The following is an 18,806-nucleotide window of genomic DNA, read 5'->3' as shown; positions in this document are numbered from 1 at the left end:
ACTTTAAATAATTCTGAAGTGTGACTGGCTCCTCCCCCTCTATGCCCCATCAGCCCCAGTTTTTAGAATGTGCCCGAGAGAGCCGGTCACATAGGGCTGAGCTCCAGCCCACTCTTAGTATTTTTTCTTTTATTTTCCTTTATTTTAATTTCTAGCTTTCACAAAGCATTGAGGACAGGCTGACAGAGTACTGCGTCTGTCAGCCTGCTACATGGAGGCATCAGGTGACCCGCCACCACTAAAAAAAGAGTGCGTGTCGGAGTCCCAGGCACCCTGGCAGTAGCTCAGGGAGGACACGCCACAGCTTAATATAGAGGCTGTGTCCGTGCTTCCGAATGCCTAGCCGCAGCCCTGATGCCAGCAGTGGTAAGTATAGCTCTGTTCCCCTTATGGGAAACGGAGTTTAATCTGCGGCCCCTCCGCCCCCTCCCAGGCTCATGTGGCATATACTGTAGTATATCCCCTCCTGGAATCCTGTAACGCCGCTAGCGTTATTACAAGGGGCGGAGCTACCGCGCATAGAGCGCGGATACCAGTACAGGGAGACTGTTCAGACAGTCTGTAATGTTGCTGCCTAGCAGCATGCCTGATCCCTGCACGATGAGCGCTGTCTTACTTTATAGAGCCTGACAGCGCTCTGTTTGCTGCTCTCACGAGAGCCGAATCTTCCCTCTGCTCTATCCCCACGAGGAGGGAGCCTGCCGCGCCCCGCTACTCCCATAAGGGAGTCTACATAGCACCAATTGGCGGGGCTTAGGGAGCTACTCAGCGCGGCTGTTCCCTGCCGCGCTGGTGCTTGTAGGAGCGCTGGCTTCTGCACACAGCCGCCAGGGAGCGAGGCTGTTATTCACAGCGCTCTCGGCTGCGGGTTGCGGCGCCGGTGCTTGTATGAAGATTGCACCGGCGCTGTCTATTTCATTCCCGCTCCACCACTCGCTTTATGCCTGCTATACATTGTTTGCGCCCCGCCCGCTTATTATAGTAGGGGCAGAGTCTACTTCATGCTGGCTTGCACAGATGCCGCCATACTCCAGGAGTATTATTAGCATATGCACCTGCCTTAAAAGGAGCCGGGGCTTATTGCCAGCATCACCTGCATCCTCACTCTGGAGTTGTGTGGGGGGTGCAACCCTTAACAGGGTTGTGGGTTTTATTCCCAGTACGCCCTAGCTGTTTGGAGTTTGTATGTTCTCCCTGTGCTTGCATATGGCCTCTACCGTTTTTTTCTTTCCTTAAGCCTACAGCACCTGGTCTTATTAGGTTTAACGGCACAACTGTTTGTACTTTAACCTGCAGTCCTTATAGAGATCTGGCTCTGCCTCATCTCGGTTATATTGCAAGTAGTTCCCCTACGGAACTGGGCAGTGTACTGGTTTAATATTATATAATAAAAAAAAAAAAAAAAAGGACCCGCCGCCACTATTATAGAGTGAGTGTCCGGGTCCCAGGCACCCTGAAGCACGGGGAGGAACATGCCACAGCCTAATATAGAGGTTGTGTCCATGCCACTTTGCCCACCACATATCTATCAGCGCCTACGGCCACACGCCCGATCTCGTCTGATCTTGGACGCTAAGCAGCGCCAGGCCTGGTTAGTACTTGGATGGGAGACCGCCTGGGTATTCCAGGTGCGACAGGCTTATTACATTGAACATCTGGGGCAAATATGCTTGATGTGTAACAGAATAATGCAGTGTGTTTCTTGCATCTATAGCTGCCAGAGATCACTCTGCCTAAATAGTTGGGGCCACTGTTCTGGCTGCTGCCAGAAATGACGGTTATTGCATATCTTTAACCCAAGGTTAGCACAAGGGTGCGTCCCATCCCCAGGCTTATGCCTCACATTGGCTCGCCTTAAGAATGAGCCGTACTCTTCTCATGCACATATGTGGCTGCACATATGTTAAATCTCAACAGCCTTCGGTGCTTACCTTAGAAGGTATGCATCTGTGCATCTATAGGGATTTATATCTTATTTATTCCCTTATACTGTGGTTTCTCTTCAGATCGAATAAATCTTTCGCCTTTTACTTAAGATTTCCGTGGAGAGGAACAATCATGAGTTTCATGTAATTTTTTGATGCCCGGCAGCTGCTGGGCTGCACACACAAGAAGTAACGTATGGCCGTTGTAGTGGTTGGCATTGCTGTCTCACATCACTGAGGTCATCTTTTGATTTCCATCATCTGGAGCCAGAAGGGCACACCTGATAAAGCGAGTACACCGGTAACGGAAGAGTCCCAGGATCGCAATCAGTCTGGGATAGTACGTTGCTAACATTTCCTGCCCCAACACCGTAGCAGAATGACGTCCACGCGCGGCACATGAGTAGTCTCCCTGTGTGGAGGTAAGCCACATGTATGTATATACTTGTATTTTGTACTAACCCTGCGTTTAGACCTGGGGCTCAGTTCCTTCTAACTATTGCCCGTGTTATATTTTTCAAATTATATCGCCACCTACTAATCTTGTATGTAGGTACGCGTAGGGATTTATGTATGTGTTAAGTATATATATATGTGTGTGTGTATATACAGATGTATGTGTGTGTGTATATGTATATATTATTATATATATATATATATATATATATTGCTTCTTATCCTTACCATTAAAGCAGGGGTAGGATATGTTCTTATCAGTTTTATGTCTGATACCTAGTATATTTAAAGAGGATGCTGCGATGGGAGGCTGGACTCTCCTGATCTGGTAGTTTGTTCTATAACTCCGCTTTACACCATCTCTCCCTAGGGATTGGGTGGTGTGTGTATATTATGTATATAATTATGGATATGTGTAGGTATTCCTATACTTCCACATTCATTAAGATACATCTTATTCCACGTCTGGAAAGCTGCCAGGGTTTACCAGAAGCTGTCGCTTATATCCATACATATTATATGGTGGCTCTATAGATTAGAGACATGTTCTGCAGCTTACATAGGATAGTCAGAGACTCCTACGGCATTGCTTTTAGTATGGACTCTATACATGTCCAGGGGCCTTCCTGTATGTCCACACATGTATATAAGGATATGTACTTACACCCGCCTCGGGTTATAGTCCTGTTTCCATCAGTCTATATCTACAGTGTCCACTTCAGGGGACCTATTAATTACAACTACACTCTAGGGCGCACTTAGTAACAAACTTGTAAGACACTAGGAATGCAATGTGTGTATATATAGATATAGCATGCTGATCTCCTGGTGCGGGATATGTGTATGTGTGTATATGTGTATATATATATATGTAATGTAGCGTGCGGATCTCCTGGTGCAGGAGTTTGACAAGTGACTTACTATGTCGGTACTAACTCTTCCTTTCAGAGAGTTTGCCTTTTCATGCAGCTATGTTTATATGTGTGAATGTGTATATATACTGATATATTCCCGTTCCTTGTATGAATTTTCCTAATAATTGGAGAAATCTGTTTTTGCCCCTGACTGGCGTTATCACTACGGATATATCTCTTCTTTACTTGGGATAATTAACGCATTCTATGTCTATGTACAGGTACCTTTCTCGGTATCGATTCTGGTACCTTATATTATTGTCTTGTCGCATATCTCACTACAATAGGTATCTGTAGGTCACTTGGGTACATTTCCTATCAGTACATAGAGAATCCAGGATCTACTCCATCCTCATGGCTTATTTAGTTAATTTACATGAGGCCTAGGGCCACCCGTCGATATAGGCAGGGTCTGGCCTGGGTTGTATCAGATTGTGGGCGTAATACACACTTCACCATTATAAGTGTTAATGTAAGGGTACACTAGCAGACCGTTTTTGGGGTATGTGTAATCTCTATATGGATACATATCCCTAATGGAACAGGCTCAGGTATAGCGTCCTGTTGTACGACCTTCTTGTCTCCATTAACAATTTGCTAGTTTCTACAGTATTTTCTTCTGCAGCATCTCCAGACTGAAGTCCGTGCTGTAGAGCATTGATCTTTGCCACTGAGGCTACTCTCTGTACCTGACGTGGTGGTTTGCTGTGAGATGAATAAGGTCAGTGACATCCTACATAGCGTCCAGAGGGCTTCTGGTCGCTCACAGGTAAGCGGGCTTACCCCACTAATGCCTCGGCAGATGCTTTCTTTTTCATGCATCCTGACATAGCTGCTGTTCTCTCTTATGCACCCTAGTTGCTGTCCTAGCAGCCTTCCGCTCTTTTAAATCAGTTGGCTGTACACTTTAGAGCTTTCCTGGTGTGTGGGTGCATAATTGCAACATTGAGATTTGTGACCCTATTCTACTGGAATCTGTTGGGGTTATGGACTGAAGTACATCTATGGGCTAATGCACATCTTTACTATAAAGTGTGACAGTCTCTATGTTCCATACAGGGGGCCTGGTTTGTTTCCTGTTCAGTATCTGTTGATAATTCAGCACACTGACAGGTACCTGAATGGTACCTTCATAGTTGTCCTAGTGCTTTAGCCTTGCGGATGGGATACTTCCCTATATTGGTAGCTCTCCCTGGGTGGAGGTGGCATCCGTGCTCTTTTTCTGCTAAGGGTATCCTGGGTGTTTTCATACTATGTTCAGGCCAGTTGTTGGTACTGATTACACTCTACCATCATGAAGGAAGTTGTCTGCTGTTTGACAGGATGGGTGGTACTGCCGTCTGACCCACTGGAAGGAATTGTAGTCTCAATCCTCTCGTATCCGCCTCTGCCTCATGCCAGTGGGATCTCCACTCGTTGACAACTTCTATGGTTTAAACCTTCCACTGGTTACCAACCCTTTAGTAGTTGGACCTCGAGAATGGTTCAGGGCGACTGTTAGGTCGTGATTCTTGCCTCCTTGTTTGCTTTGTTAGGAGTCTGTGGACAGGTCCAGCTCTGTCTCTGTATATTGGTCTCATTATACTTTTATCTATATGATGTCCCGCAGTGCTGGGATTCTGCTGTCTGAGACTGTTGCAGCTTCCTGTAGTTGTCGCTAATACGGTTTTCTCGAGTTTTGTTCTCATGTTTCTGCCATTCTATGGATTCTAGTTGGGGTTTTCTGCTCCCAACGGTCTTGCTTGGTCTGTTTTTGGCTGAGCTTACGGTGTTCTGATGCTTTTCATCTGCGGGTACTCTCTCTAGCCGTATTCCATTGAATTTACGCTGTAAGTTGTGGAATGTCTGTGACTGTTCAGCAAGGAGCTCTGATTGTCTCCTGGCTCTACGACATGCCTCCAGTCTTGGGCTGTCCCTGTTTCGGTTGGCCGGGAGGTCGGCAAGTACTCCGCGCTTCCCACCCGGGAGGTTGGCTTTGGGACGTCCCCACTGTCTTGAACTCCAGTGTCCCCTAGTGGATGAAGGAGAAAACAGGATTTTGGTACTTACCGATAAATCCCTTTCTCCGATTCCACAGGGGACACTGGACGCCCGCCCAGCGCTGCGTTCCTGCCGTTTTGTTGGGTCCTTATCTAGTTGTGTGACTGCATGTGTTCCCTGCAGAGGGTTCCTCTGTTCTTCTTCAGTCGGTATTGTTCCGTTCTGTGGTCTTCTCCTTCTCCTCATTTTCCTATTGTCTACCGTCTCCTCTCGGGCTCAGTTCTTAAACTGGGGCTGATGGGGCATAGAGGGGGAGGAGGCAGTCACACTTCAGAATTATTTAAAGTGCCAGGCTCTGCTCTACCACCGTCTATACCCCACTGTCTTGAACTCCAGTGTCCCCTGTGGAATCGGAGAAAGGGATTTATCGGTAAGTACCAAAATCCTGTTTTCTTGTTCCATTTGACTTATGTTGTAGCCTTTTCTTGGCTGTTCAGCAAGGAGTTCAGATTGTCTCCTGTGCTCCATGACGCTTGTTCCTCAGCTCTTGTTTTTCAATTGAGCCTACAGTTCTTGGCGGTTTCTTTTTCGGTTGGACGCAGGGTTGGCAAGTTCTCAGCACTCCCCACCTAGAAGGTTAGCTTTGGGATGTCCCCACTGTCTTTAGCTCCAGTCTACCCTAGTGGATGAAGGAGAAAACAACAAGATTTTGCTACTTAACGATAAATCCCTTTCTCCGATTCCACAGGGGACACTGGCGTCTGCCCTGCGCTGCTTACATGCCGTTTTGTTTGGTTCATTATATGGTTGTTACTGCATGTATTCCCTGCAGTGGGTTCCTCTGTTCTTGGTCCGTTCTGTGGACTTCTCCTTCTGCTCGTTTTCCTGTTGTCCTCCGTCTCCTCTCTGCTCAGTTTGTTAAATTGGGGCTGATGGGGCATAGAGGGGGAGGAGCCAGTCACACTTCAAAATTATTTAAAGTGCCAGGCTCTACTCTACCACTGTCTATACCCCACTGTCTATAGCTCCAGTGTCCCCTGTGGAATCGGAGAAAGGGATTTATCGGTAGTACAAAAATCCTGTTTTTACGGATTCGTTGTTTGTGGTAACCAGCTTCTGGCTTTGTGTTTAGTGTTAATGTTAGGTATGTCTTGTGACCCCCTAACAACCATTAGTCTTTACTTTGGCTCCACAGAAAGGAAGATGATTTAGACACCAGCTCTGAGTATAAGGACAATGACCAGTCCATAGCCTCTGAAGATGAAGATGGGTCACCACCTACTGGCAAAACGAAAAAAGGTAACCTGGATCAGCCACCCATATCAAACTCTGTTTTATGTGCAATGTAAATATTTATTCTTCCCTATCCAAAGTAAGTGTTTTGCAAAGATGGTAATCCATTTTTAAGGTAAATTTGAAATTAATGGAGTGTCTAAACTAGGCCCTGGTTTCCAGGCCATAAAAGGAACCGTGCACCCTCAAGTCTTGCATGTCTACTAATCCCGACATAACAAATTTTCTAGCATTAACAAAAACTACCTACATTTGATCTTAAGTGCCAAATAAACAATTATAGAAATTATGTCTTTAGTTAACAAATATAAGTATGAAGAAGTCATGTGCTAAAGAGTACACCATTACTGCTTCCATTTCAACACAGTAAGGTCATTTGAACCAGATGTTAATCTATTGATCTTCAATTTATATTATAAAGTAGTAATCTCTATAAAAATGCAGAATCCCTAGATAATGTCGGGTTTATCCACACCATGCTATGGAGAAAGACCCCTTCAAGCACCGCCTCTTCCTGTGCTGTAAATGGGCCCTGGGTCAGATGACCCAGGTTACCTGTTTACACTGCACCAAGACCTGGATACCTCCCGGGTTCAACCCTTGTAGCTACCCATGTGTTTTGTTTTTTGTTTTTTTTAAAAAGAACAATTTCATACTAAGCAAAATCCCAGGTTGCTGTGTGTTCACGTGCAATAACACGGGATTTTGCTGCTAGTCTGAAAAGCATCTCTGTTTGGTGCCTCAGGAGTGCCTTCGCTACTTGCCATGCCTATCTTTTAGCGGACCAATCAGCCCTGGCCTCATTCCACCAGGTCGCTGGGGACTACTTGGGCAACTAGGTGTGGCGCATCTGCTGAGCAACTTTACAGGGCAGCCACCTGGTCTCCATCCACACTTTCATCAAATTCTATTGCTTTTGATACTTTCACCTCAGGTGCTGGGTTCAGGCGTAGGATATTGAGTGCAGCACAGGAGCGTCCTCTCCCTTAGATGGACTGCTTTGGGATGTCCCAGGCTCCCCCATAGCTGTAAGAGAAAAGGGTTTTTTTTTCCTTTTTTGAGACACTGGGCGACCACCGTGACGCCCTTAGATGGTGAGGCTCTCTTCTCTCTAGCTGAATGTATGCTTTGAGGTATGTGTGCCGGTCTTCCTTCTCCTTGGGCTTGTTAACTAAACTGGCTCTCTGGCTGTGGGGGCAGGGGGTATAGCAGAAAGGGAGCCTGTGCTGCTGGGTAAAATAGATGAACTAGTTGGCTCCCCTGGTTCACTCTATACCCACGGTTCCCAGTGTCCCCCATGGACTTCAGAGAAAAGGATTTAACAGGTAGGGACAAATATATATAAATTCATACAAAAAATAAATGCTTGAAATTACTGCTAAAGATTCTACAAAATACTGAATCATGTACTTTTTATTCTGAAAAATAGAGGTTACATAAGCATTTGGGTTTACAGTGAGTTAGGATTCCAGTTGCCGTAATCAATGGGTGGCGAAAACTGCATTTTCATTTTCTCGCCTGCCGCCCCCAAAAAAGGCGAAATTTTTGGCAAAAAACAGGTAAAAACTGGAGAGAACTTTTCTCCTTCCCAGACCAGAAGAGAAATGCAAAATCCCTATTGTTGGCTAAAATTGTAGGGATTTCTTTCTGAAACCTTTGGACACCCCAAACCCCCCCCTTCCCCCTCCATAATGATAAATTACCGTTAAAAACAAAAATAAAAAATTGTTAGTTGCGTACTTTGGCAAAAAACGACTGCACACAGAAATTGTCGAAAAAAGATATAAAGCAATTTTTTACCCAGGAAACTACTGTTCCACGTAAATTTGGGGTACATTAAAATGGGTGCAATTTTAAAAACCGCTAGAAAAACGCCTGCTGTGACAGTGTGTGATGTTTAAAACACTTGACACATCCATACCGCCCCCCGAAAACTCAGACCCAATACGTTAAAACCATTTTGAACAATTTTTTTTTTTTTTCGTCCCAAAATTTGAGCGGTCGTTTTTCGCCAAAGTATGCAACTTTAATATTTTTTTTTCCAATAATTTATCATTAGGGGGGGTATGTCCAAAGGGTCCTGAAAGAAATATCCACAATTTTAGGCAAAAATATGGATTTTAAATTTTTTTTTTTTCTCTCTGGTCTGGGATGGAGAAAATTTTTCTCCAGTTCTTTCGCCTGTTTTTTTGCGAAAATTTCGCCTTTGGCAAAAAAAAGCCCTTTTCCGCAGCTAATTGAATACGGCCCCAGGTTGTGAAAACTGTTGTCATACTGGATGACCACTCAGACATCCACGAATGACCATAATAGTAGGATGGGGAAACGTGAAGTATTTGTTTTATGGATATTGTAAATATTCTTTTACAATTTCTGTACTTTTTTTGTAAGCACTGTAGATTTTATTTGTATATTAAATCATTTTTCACTGCTATAAACAAACTTGGAGGCCTTTTTAAATGAAGAGTTTGCATTTTTCATGTGAGCTGTGTCTGTCATAAGTGTACTTTTAAGTAAGTGTGTGTAGCAGACTTGTGGTTCATTTTGGCCTAGAATCAGTATGTGATGGCAGTTGGATTAGTGTGAACTTTTTGGAAGAATACAGTTGTGCTGACTTTAGCTAAATTTATACCAGAGTGCTGAAATAGTAGCATCTATTGTCACGGGCACGCTAGATGCTGATTTCTCACAAAAGGCACTTTTTAGTTTTTTGGGTTTTTTTTTCTTTTCATTTTGTGTAACTACAAATTGTGGTATAATGGAACTTTTTTTTTTTCTCATCTGTGCTTAGGCATGAATGGTCCAAATACCTGTAAATTAAAGAATAGAGACTCTCTCGGAAAGAACTTGGCCTTGACAGTGGATGAAGAAGAGTGGAGGCAGAAACAGGAGAAGCGAGAACAGGAATTGTTGGAAAAGATACAACAAGTCACAGCCTGCACTAACATCTTCCCCCTTGGCCGAGACCGCTGGTACAGGCGATTCTGGACCTTCTTTTCTGTACCAGGCCTGTTTGTGGAGGAGGATTATACTAATATCACTGAAGATATGCTGCAACTTCAACCTGTTTCTCAACGAGAATCTGAGGGTAATCCTGCACTGAACGGCCATGAAGCTTCTGTCAATGAAATTGACGAGGATCATAAACTTTCTAAACCAGTCAGTAAGCCAAACCGCTGGTGCTTCTATAACTCCGTAGAACAACTGGAGGAACTGATTGAATGTCTGAACACGCGAGGGTATAGAGAGAGCACGCTTAAAGATGTACTTCTACAAGACAAGAATAAAGTCTGTCAGAGACTGAGTAATTGTGCAACTAATCGCTTCCATATACCAGGTATTTCCTATTAATACAAAGTCTATTGCATTACATTTTTCAGTAACCTCTCATTCTGTTGTGCTACACTAGTTAATATACATATTTCTTCTTCAGGGTCCATAGGGCTCCACAGGGAGACATTGGGGGGGTGTAGGTGGGACCTGGAGGACCGGACACCAACAGCAAAGCTTTTCAATCCCAGGATGCCCCGGTCCATCCCCCTATACCCCGCCCACAGCCTGAGGGCACTTCAGTTTTGTTGGTGTCCGGTAGGAGCTGGACCCCCATTAGAACAGAAAGCTGCATTGAGCAGCCCAAACTTTAATTTTATGATTTAATTTACTTTTCATTTTTTACCAAACGTGCGAGCAGCACCAGACTGTCCTCCGGACATCTTTGCTGCCGCCCCATCACCCCTCCGTGGCACCATGACACCAAGTTTGTGCTAGGTACTCCAGGCAGGGCTCCGAGGGGGACTAGCTATCATACGGTGTATTCTATTATTTTTGTGGCTATGGCTGGCAGAGGAAACAATAACAAGCAGCCTGATGCTGCTGCTCCTACTCTGGTGTCTTGTAAGTCCTGCTCTGCGTGCTTAGCCACAGGGGACCTAATTCAGGATAATCTCTGTATTAATTGTTACACATGTCTCTCCCTCAGGACCCACCCTGAGCTGCCTTTTCACAAATGCTGGCAAAACTTGCGGACCAAGTAGCAGTCCCATGGTTGATTGACCCTATGGGATGGCCACAGCAGGTATCCCCTGCAAATCCTTTGCCTCGCCCATGGATAGACGTACGGTCTACCTCAGTATAGAGCTTGGCTAATACCCGTATGGTTTTTCAAACCAAATCTTTTTGCAAATGCTGCAAAAAGATAACCCTTTACCTACTAAACGTACTATGATATCTTCCCAATCTACATAGTTACCTGATTCTGAGATATCATCTGGGGAGGCAGAAGACGCAGATCTCTCTCATTCTGACTTCATCTCAGGAGAAGAGGAGCCACCCTCTAAACTAAATATACCTGCTCTTGTGAGATATAGAGAACTATTCTACAAATAGAAGAGGATGAGCCCGCTCCTAAGAAAAAAAAAAACATGTACTTTTTAAGCAACAAATGGTTGTTTTACCAGAGTTTCCTCACTCTGTCCAGCTTTCTTATCACGTGAGTGAAGCTTGGAATATGTCCGGTAAAAGGTTTCAAAATCCAAAACTGTTCAGTTCCTTTTTACCCGCTTCCAGCTACTGATTGTACTAAATGGGAAGTTCCCCCAACAGTAGATTCTCAAGTAACACGTCTGGTTAAAAATGCCACCTTACTCATTCATACTGCAACCCCCTTGAAGGAGACTATAGATAGACGCATAGAAGCTTGTCAAAAGTCTATCTACTCTTACAGGAGCTATTACGCGTCCTGCTAGGGCTACTCCCCGGGTGCCAAAAGCCATTGAGAGTTGGGCAGCATGGTGGTGGCAGCATCATCCTGTGGGATGTTTTTCAGCGACAGGAACTGGGAGACTAGTCAGGATAGAGGGAAAGATGAATTTAGCAATGTACAGAGACATCCTGGATGAAAACCTGCTCGAGAGCTCTCTTGACCTCAAACTGGGGCGACTGTTCATCTTTCAGCGGGACAACGACCCTAAGCACACAGCCAAGATATCAAAGGAGTGGCTTCAGGACAATTCTGTGAATGTCCTTGAGTGGCCCAGCATAAGCCCAGACTTGAACATCTCTGGAGAGATTTGAAAATGGCTGTGCATCAACGCTTCCCATCCAACCTGATGGAGCTTGCGAGGTGCTGCAAAGAGGAATGGGCGAAACTGCACAGAGATACTGTAGGTGTGCCAAGCTTGTGGCATCATATTCAAAAAGACTTGAAGCTGTAATTGCTGCCAAAGGTGCATCAACAAAGTATTGAGCAAAGGCTGTGAATACTTATGTACATGTGATTTCTTAGTTTTGTTTTGTTTTTTATTACATTTGCAAAAATCTCAAAACTTTTTACATGTTGTCATTATGGGGTAGTGGTGTGTGTGTGTGTGTGTGTGTATATATAGAGTTTTGAAGACAAAAATTAATTTATTCCATTTTGGAATATGGCTGTAACATAACAAAATGTGGAAAAAGTGAAACACTGTAAATACTGTCTGGATGCACTGTAAAAAACATTCCCTGGATGGTATGTACTGCAGTTTCTATTCTTCGCCTGCATCTATTTCCCTTCTTTAAGCTAGGTAGGTCAGGTAGCTGTTTTTTTTTCCTACAGTGCAGGAGCTTATCTAATTATCAGTCCTGGTGACACACGATCTAATGCTGCAAGTAGAAGACTTGTTCTCTAACTGGGGTATACCCGTCTGCTGCCTCCAGGAGCAGATCTGCTTTGTAACTTTTTTTTTTTTTTTTTAAATCTCATGCCAAAAATGTAAGATGTGTGCTTTGAACATGCTCGCACACTGCTTCATAAGGTAAGCACTGGCAGACTAAAAGGAGCTAGGAAAGCTGATCAGTATCTGTCTCTGCAAGCACTCAAAGAGGAAACAGCATTTGGAAACAGGGAGGAGCCTGAGCCCAATCTCAACCAGCTGAATGACCCTGTTTAAAATAAGCCCCAAAGTTAGGGGTGTTTCTCATGTCGTAAATCCATAAATGTAAAGACAATTATACAAAATCAAATCTGTGCAGCTTGCGAAGGAAGTTTTTCTGCTCAAAAATAAAGGTTTTTTGTAACCCGTGCAATTCCCAGACTAGAGGTATAATTCGGCCTCCAGAACAAGTTAAATAACTTAGTGCGTGGATGAAGGAATCCTTTGTCACTGAGAGAGAGATTTATTTTGGACATGGAGTTAAAATAACAGGTTCTTCTTCAAGTATGGATGTGGAAGGTGGCCAGGACGAGCTAGGAGAAGGAGGCTGATTTTACAGCTCCTAGGCCCAAATTTCCGGAATTATCATCCTGTACCCCCTGACTGGACTCCCACATTGGCACATTGTTGATTACTTACCTCTCCGCGCTCCTGAAGTCCCTCGACCTGCCTATATCCTCTAGTTGCTGTGCTGTGAGTGCAATTGCTTTTCCCCTGCAGCGTCTCTTCATCACGGGCGCCATCTTGGATTCGGGTGCGGCGGCTACTGCAGCTCCTGGCTCAGGCGCTGATTCCATTGCCCTCCTGAACGGTATCCTGTGCGGGCGGGTAGTTGGAGGACCCTACTCCTGTTATTCCACAGTCCTCTGTGGATCTGCGACTCCCGGGCCCGGCCGCCATCTTGTATTCAGCCTGAGTAACTGCTGCTGCTCCTGCTTCTTTTACTGGAGGTGTATTTATGCCGGTCAGTGCCCTGAGTTATTAGAGAGGTGGATAAGCATATCCTTACTGTGTATGGTCTGTTGGTGACCTACAGTGTGGGAACCCGCAGTTTCTGAACCCAACCACCATTTTGAAGTGCTATTTTGTACCAGTAAAGGCCTGCAGGCTGAAAGTGGATCTTCTGTTGGTTATCCTGAGTATCCTGGATTACAGTGACTGCTGTTTTTGATCATCTCCAATGAAGTATTGTATTATACTACTATCCTGTTTTTGATACCTACCTGTTTCTACAATAACCTCCTGTGATGGCTATGCCTTCTATAAATCATATGGAACTTCTCCTTAAAGCCATCACCAACTCTGAAGAGAGGCTCGAGGCTCGGGTGGCGGGTTTGCACTTTGAGTTATCTCTTTCATGTTATGTTATATCACATCCTGAAGTTCAGCTTACTGCAGCGCAGGCTTGTTATCCCGAATTGGAGGGTGGTGATACATCTGGTTCTCTCTGCCTAACCACCTTCAGTCCTCAGATACCATCTGCCGCCATTGTTGGGGGTTTCGTTAATATCCCATTTTCTCATCTCTCTGAATGTGAGGACCTCACTTTGTCTGCAAAACAAAAATTCCTGGATTTATCCTCCTTCGTGATTGTGTTTCCTTCCAAGTTTGTCGATCTCTCAGTCCCAGGATACTCTGATGCTTCAGTGGCTCCTCCAGAAGTCTGGTATCTATCCCTACCGGCTGTGATGGAGAGTCGTGATTTGCCGTTACAGTACTTTGTGTTATTATGTTTGTACTTGGGTAGGCTGGGCCGAGCATTTTTCTTTTCATTATTCCCCAGGAGGCTGAAGCTTGTCCTGATTAGTATATTGCAGACCATTGCTTTTGTTATGTTAATGATGTCTTCTCTGATGTTCATTGCCTGACTACTCTGCTGATCTACTATGTTTTTTATTAAATTTTTTTCATTATATAAGTGTGTGTGTGTGTGTGTGTATGTATGTATATATATATATATATATATATATATATATGTATGTGTGTGTATATCTATCTATCAATCCTGTTGCTCTGATTGTTTAAAATTCTATTGTGCCTAGATTTTATGTTTTATTGGGTCGGAGGGATCTCATTCTCTTTTTGTGCCTGGGAGCTGGGCCATATCTGACTCATGGCCATATAGTATATTGCCCCTCTCTCATTGTGGTATTATTATCCTTTCTCTGGGTTGGGGGGGGTGTTCAGCTCCTGAGATGTATACATTTTTTTATTTTTTTTTGTATTTGTGTATCGGTTGGGGGTAATGGGTATTTAGTTAAATTTTATAGTGAATATTGGGAGGGGATCCAGGTGTGCCTAGGTTGGGGTCAGGTTATACAGGGTGGGGGGTTATAGGGAGGTTTGCTTTGGATAATTAGTAGGGAGGCAATAGTTTAGACATATATTTATGATGGGTGTAAATTTTACTAGTCCCCTTATTTTTCTATAATATCTATTGTGTACACCCCATTGATATTATGCTTTTCTTCTGTGCACACCCCAATTGTGCAGTTTTGATATCCGGCAGATGTGGAAGCTTTTTCTTATATTAGATACCTTATAATCATATATATATATATTTGATATACCTAGAAGTGGCGGTGTATTTGTATAATCTCATCCGGCTATATGGGCCCGAAAGGCGCCTTTGGGTTCCTACTATTTTCTGCACAAATGTGGACTATATTGTATAGCCTGATTTTTTTTTTTTTTTCTTTTCTTCTTTATGTAATCTTATATATACCTACACAATGTCTTATGCCCATATATATTGTATGTTGCATTTGTTTCCTCCTACCTACCATGATGTATATGTGTTATTGTATTACTGTAGTAGGTTATATATAATGTTAAAACCAATAAAATTACTGAATTAAAAAAAAAAAGTATGGCTGTGGAAGATAGATCTTACAATTCATATAAGGATTCCTCTAGTGAGGAGTTTGGTGACATTGAAAGAAACACCTATATAATCTAATTTGGAAACTTTGCTGAAAAACAAATCTATGGGCATGACTGGAAACCACAATATCCTTATCTGCACACAAATCTCTTTGAAAGGCACAGTGTTTTTTCTTTTCTTCTTTATGTAATCTTATGTATACCTACACAATGTCTTATGCCCATATATATTGTATGTTGCATTTGTTTCCTCCTACCTACCATGATGTATATGTGTTATTGTATTACTGTAGTAGGTTATATATAATGTTAAAACCAATAAAATTACTGAATTAAAAAAAAAAAGTATGGCTGTGGAAGATAGATCTTACAATTCATATAAGGATTCCTCTAGTGAGGAGTTTGGTGACATTGAAAGAAACACCTATATAATCTAATTTGGAAACTTTGCTGAAAAACAAATCTATGGGCATGACTGGAAACCACAATATCCTTATCTGCACACAAATCTCTTTGAAAGGCACAGTGTTTTGGTGGCAAAGGATTTAATCTATAATTAATGGAACAGGTTGAAAACTACTTATAGACTAGAAAGCATCCATTTAATGATGAAGAGATATTGGATGAACAAAGAGAATATCCTGCAGCAGAGATTATACAGTAAATGAGTACAACATAGAGCGTTTCCCAGCTGTAGCTTGTGTTAGGGGGTGTTATGCCTGTGCTTATTTGTCAGATTATTCACTTGGGACTACAGTTGTGGTGCTGCCTCATAAGTTCAGCAGCAAAAAGTAGGAGACGTAGTTATCTAGGTCCACTCTGATCTTATAGGTATATACCAAAAAAACTCAATAGATTGATTTAGGTACACATTAAAATAGATGGTTTTGCCCTTCTCTACTTGTCTTCCCAATCCACTATATGTCATATAAATGGAGTTTGGTTGCTACAATATATGTAGCCATAGCTAGCGTGTTTGCTAGAACTAAAGTTTCCATTAGAAATAAAAACTCCTCTTAGAGACCCGTAACTATGAAAATTGAAAGTACTTCCAAATATATGTGTATTTCTTCAGGAACCACATTTTGAAATCTGGTATCGCCATGGCTTCAGTGGTGCCAGCCCCAAGATTATGGGGAGATACTCCACATAGATATCTAGCAGAAGGCAAATGGGCAGTAACTCTTCAGAAGTGAGGGAATTAAACAAAAACTGGGTTTCTGTGTAAATCTTCATAGACATGGGCAGTGTAAAAAAAAAAAACTTTGCTTACCTCTTTTGAAGGGACTTTTTGAGCGTAACTGGATTCTCTGATGCTACAGACCCCTAGAAGTACATCTAACCAGTTGCCACAGTATTGAAGGTCATAGAGGGGGAGGTTTAAGGATTGTTGAATTATTGAGGTTGTGTTTAGCAATTAAAAAAAAAAAAAAAAAAAGTCCTAGAAGCAGTTTCTATACCCTGTGCTGATGTCCCCCAAGTGGATTCAGAGAAAATAATTTAACATAGGTATAAAATTCTGTCTTTAAAGATTGTAAGACACACATCTATGAACCCTAACGTTGTCTGCATTGCTAATAAAAGTTACTTTTGTAGACCGTCCAGTCACCGTGGACATTAAGACTTGGCGGGGGAGATCACTGACTGTGCCTGATCCTACACAGACCTCTGCTGAAAAACAATTAGAACTGAGACTATGCGACCTCCTCCTGGACATTGAAGATAGGATTTTCCAGGGCACTCTTGGTGCTGTTAAGGTATTTAATTGGAGTGTGACATGCAGGGTACATAATAAATATATGCAAACATAACTCAGAATCTTGAATGATTTCCATAATACTGTTAAATCATGATGTGCTTCCCATCAAGTAACTAAATTGCATTGAATAAAAGCATGCTTTGAAAAATGTTTATCTGTGTTGCTTGGGATTGGACATTACTGCATAGGAGAATACATGTGGCCAGAGTGGACCTGAAAGGAAGTGTAGTAGTATTTACAGTTTACTTTATATCACTTGGTTATTGTCATAAATACATTTAAGGCTAGAAACTTAGATCATACATGTATTTGATCTACCATTATATAAAAACACAACCACCTGGTTTATGCACTTGTTTAAGGTTAGATGCATGTTAACTATTGTTAAAAAAAAAAAATCTATTTTTCTTTTGTCACAGGTACCAGATAGGCAGTTATGGCGACAGGACCTTAAGAACTGTACATATGAGCTTTTGGATGATGACCTAAAAGAGAATGGGACACATGAGGATGGAATACTGGAACTGGAGGATCATGACCTAGGAGAGGTGGAGATCGACACAAAGCAAAGCAATAAAGACAGGTTGGAGACCTTATTGAGGAACCACAAATATTAATAAACAAAGCTTTCATTCAGAAAATCATTACCAGCTGCTGTGTAGATAATTGAAGTAATAGCACTGCAGAACTACAATAGGCAGGTGATGCAAATCCTTGGATTGGGGTGGTGTGTAGTGAATTTGGTATCTGATTTGGATTTAGTCTAACCAGATATCACATTCACTTCAGCATTCCTGTCCATAGAAGACTGAATTCCCAGGGCGCACAGTCCTCCAGCACTGGACAATGTGTTTTCTTCTTGCAGTGCAGCAGCAGCTTGCAACTAACTGGGTTTTTTTCTGGTGTCGGAAGTAGGACACTCCATTTACAGGGAGTTTTAACTGCATTTATGTATTCTGTATAGATACAGCAATAAAGAGATTAGTGTAAAATAGTAAGTTGCAGCTTTCCTTTTAGATGGCTTGTCCCACATTCCTTGTTTTTTTTGTTTTGGTTTGCTTTAATTTTTTTACTTTCAATTCAGTTTCCTTTGTTTCTCCTTCATCCACTAGGGGACACTGGAGTTCAAGACAGTGGGGTATAGACGGTGGTAGAGTAGAGCCTGGCACCTTAAATAATTTAGAAGTGTGACTGGCTCCTCCCCCTCTATGCCCCATCAGCCCCAGTTTTTAGAATGTGCCCGAGAGAGCCGGTCGCACATCAGGCTGTCTCCAGCCTTTTTCATATTTTTTAATTTTTATAACACTGAGGACAGGCAGGCTGCTTGCTGTGGCAGTCTGCCTGCTACGTGGGAGCCGCCGGGAAGGGCACCACACGGCTACTGCAGCCTGTGTCCGGTGACCCTGAGGAGGGGGCACACACAAAGGAGTCATCGGACCCCAAGAAGACCCGCCACTGCTGACACCGGCATGTGTCCGGGTTCCTCTCCGCCCCCTCAGCCCAGCATCCTGGCCGCAGCAGCTGTAAGTATGCACTGCTCCTGATTAGCAGGAGCAGTGGAAGTATAGCTGGGCTCAGTGACACTGTCACTGTTAGGAGGGCCCGACTTTCCCCTGCCCCCGCACCACCCTCTCCCCGACTTCGGATACCAGGTCAAGGGGGTCACCAGGTGCTGTAGTCACGAGGGCGCAAATTACAGCCCCGGTCGTCGCTGGGGCTGCTGGAGGCGCGTCATGCAATCTAGCGGCGCCTATTATAGTCGGGCTCCCTCCTCACTGCCGCGCTGTGTGCACCACGCGGCTGTCGGCGCTGCTGCATAGGAGAGCTCGTTAGCAGCGCCGATCGCGCTTGCCCTCCTCACACAAGGCGGGCTGCTGTGGCTAATAAGTCTCGCTGTCTTAATAAG

At 43.4% G+C, this 18,806-nt stretch overlaps 1 protein-coding gene and 1 non-coding gene across 2 annotated transcripts in view; both read left to right on the top strand.

The window, feature by feature from the left end:
* BAZ1A (bromodomain adjacent to zinc finger domain 1A) overlaps positions 1-18,806 on the top strand; it is a 110,916-nt gene that overhangs the window by 50,318 nt on the left and 41,792 nt on the right. Inside the window, exons 16-19 of the mRNA XM_088457061.1 lie at positions 6,471-6,574; positions 9,360-9,905; positions 16,738-16,898; positions 17,320-17,483. Coding sequence (XP_088313187.1) covers positions 6,471-6,574; positions 9,360-9,905; positions 16,738-16,898; positions 17,320-17,483 — 975 coding nt within the window. The remainder of the gene's footprint in view (positions 1-6,470; positions 6,575-9,359; positions 9,906-16,737; positions 16,899-17,319; positions 17,484-18,806) is intronic.
* On the top strand, positions 1,987-2,101 carry LOC148477204 (U5 spliceosomal RNA). Its single transcript, XR_015872536.1, has one exon. It is a non-coding gene; the product is annotated as a U5 spliceosomal RNA (small nuclear RNA).

Source organism: Taudactylus pleione, unplaced genomic scaffold (assembly GCF_031769625.1).
Source record: "Taudactylus pleione unplaced genomic scaffold, aTauple2 ptg000737l, whole genome shotgun sequence".
NCBI lineage: Eukaryota > Metazoa > Chordata > Amphibia > Anura > Myobatrachidae > Taudactylus > Taudactylus pleione.
This window is presented reverse-complemented; position numbering and strand designations above follow the sequence as displayed.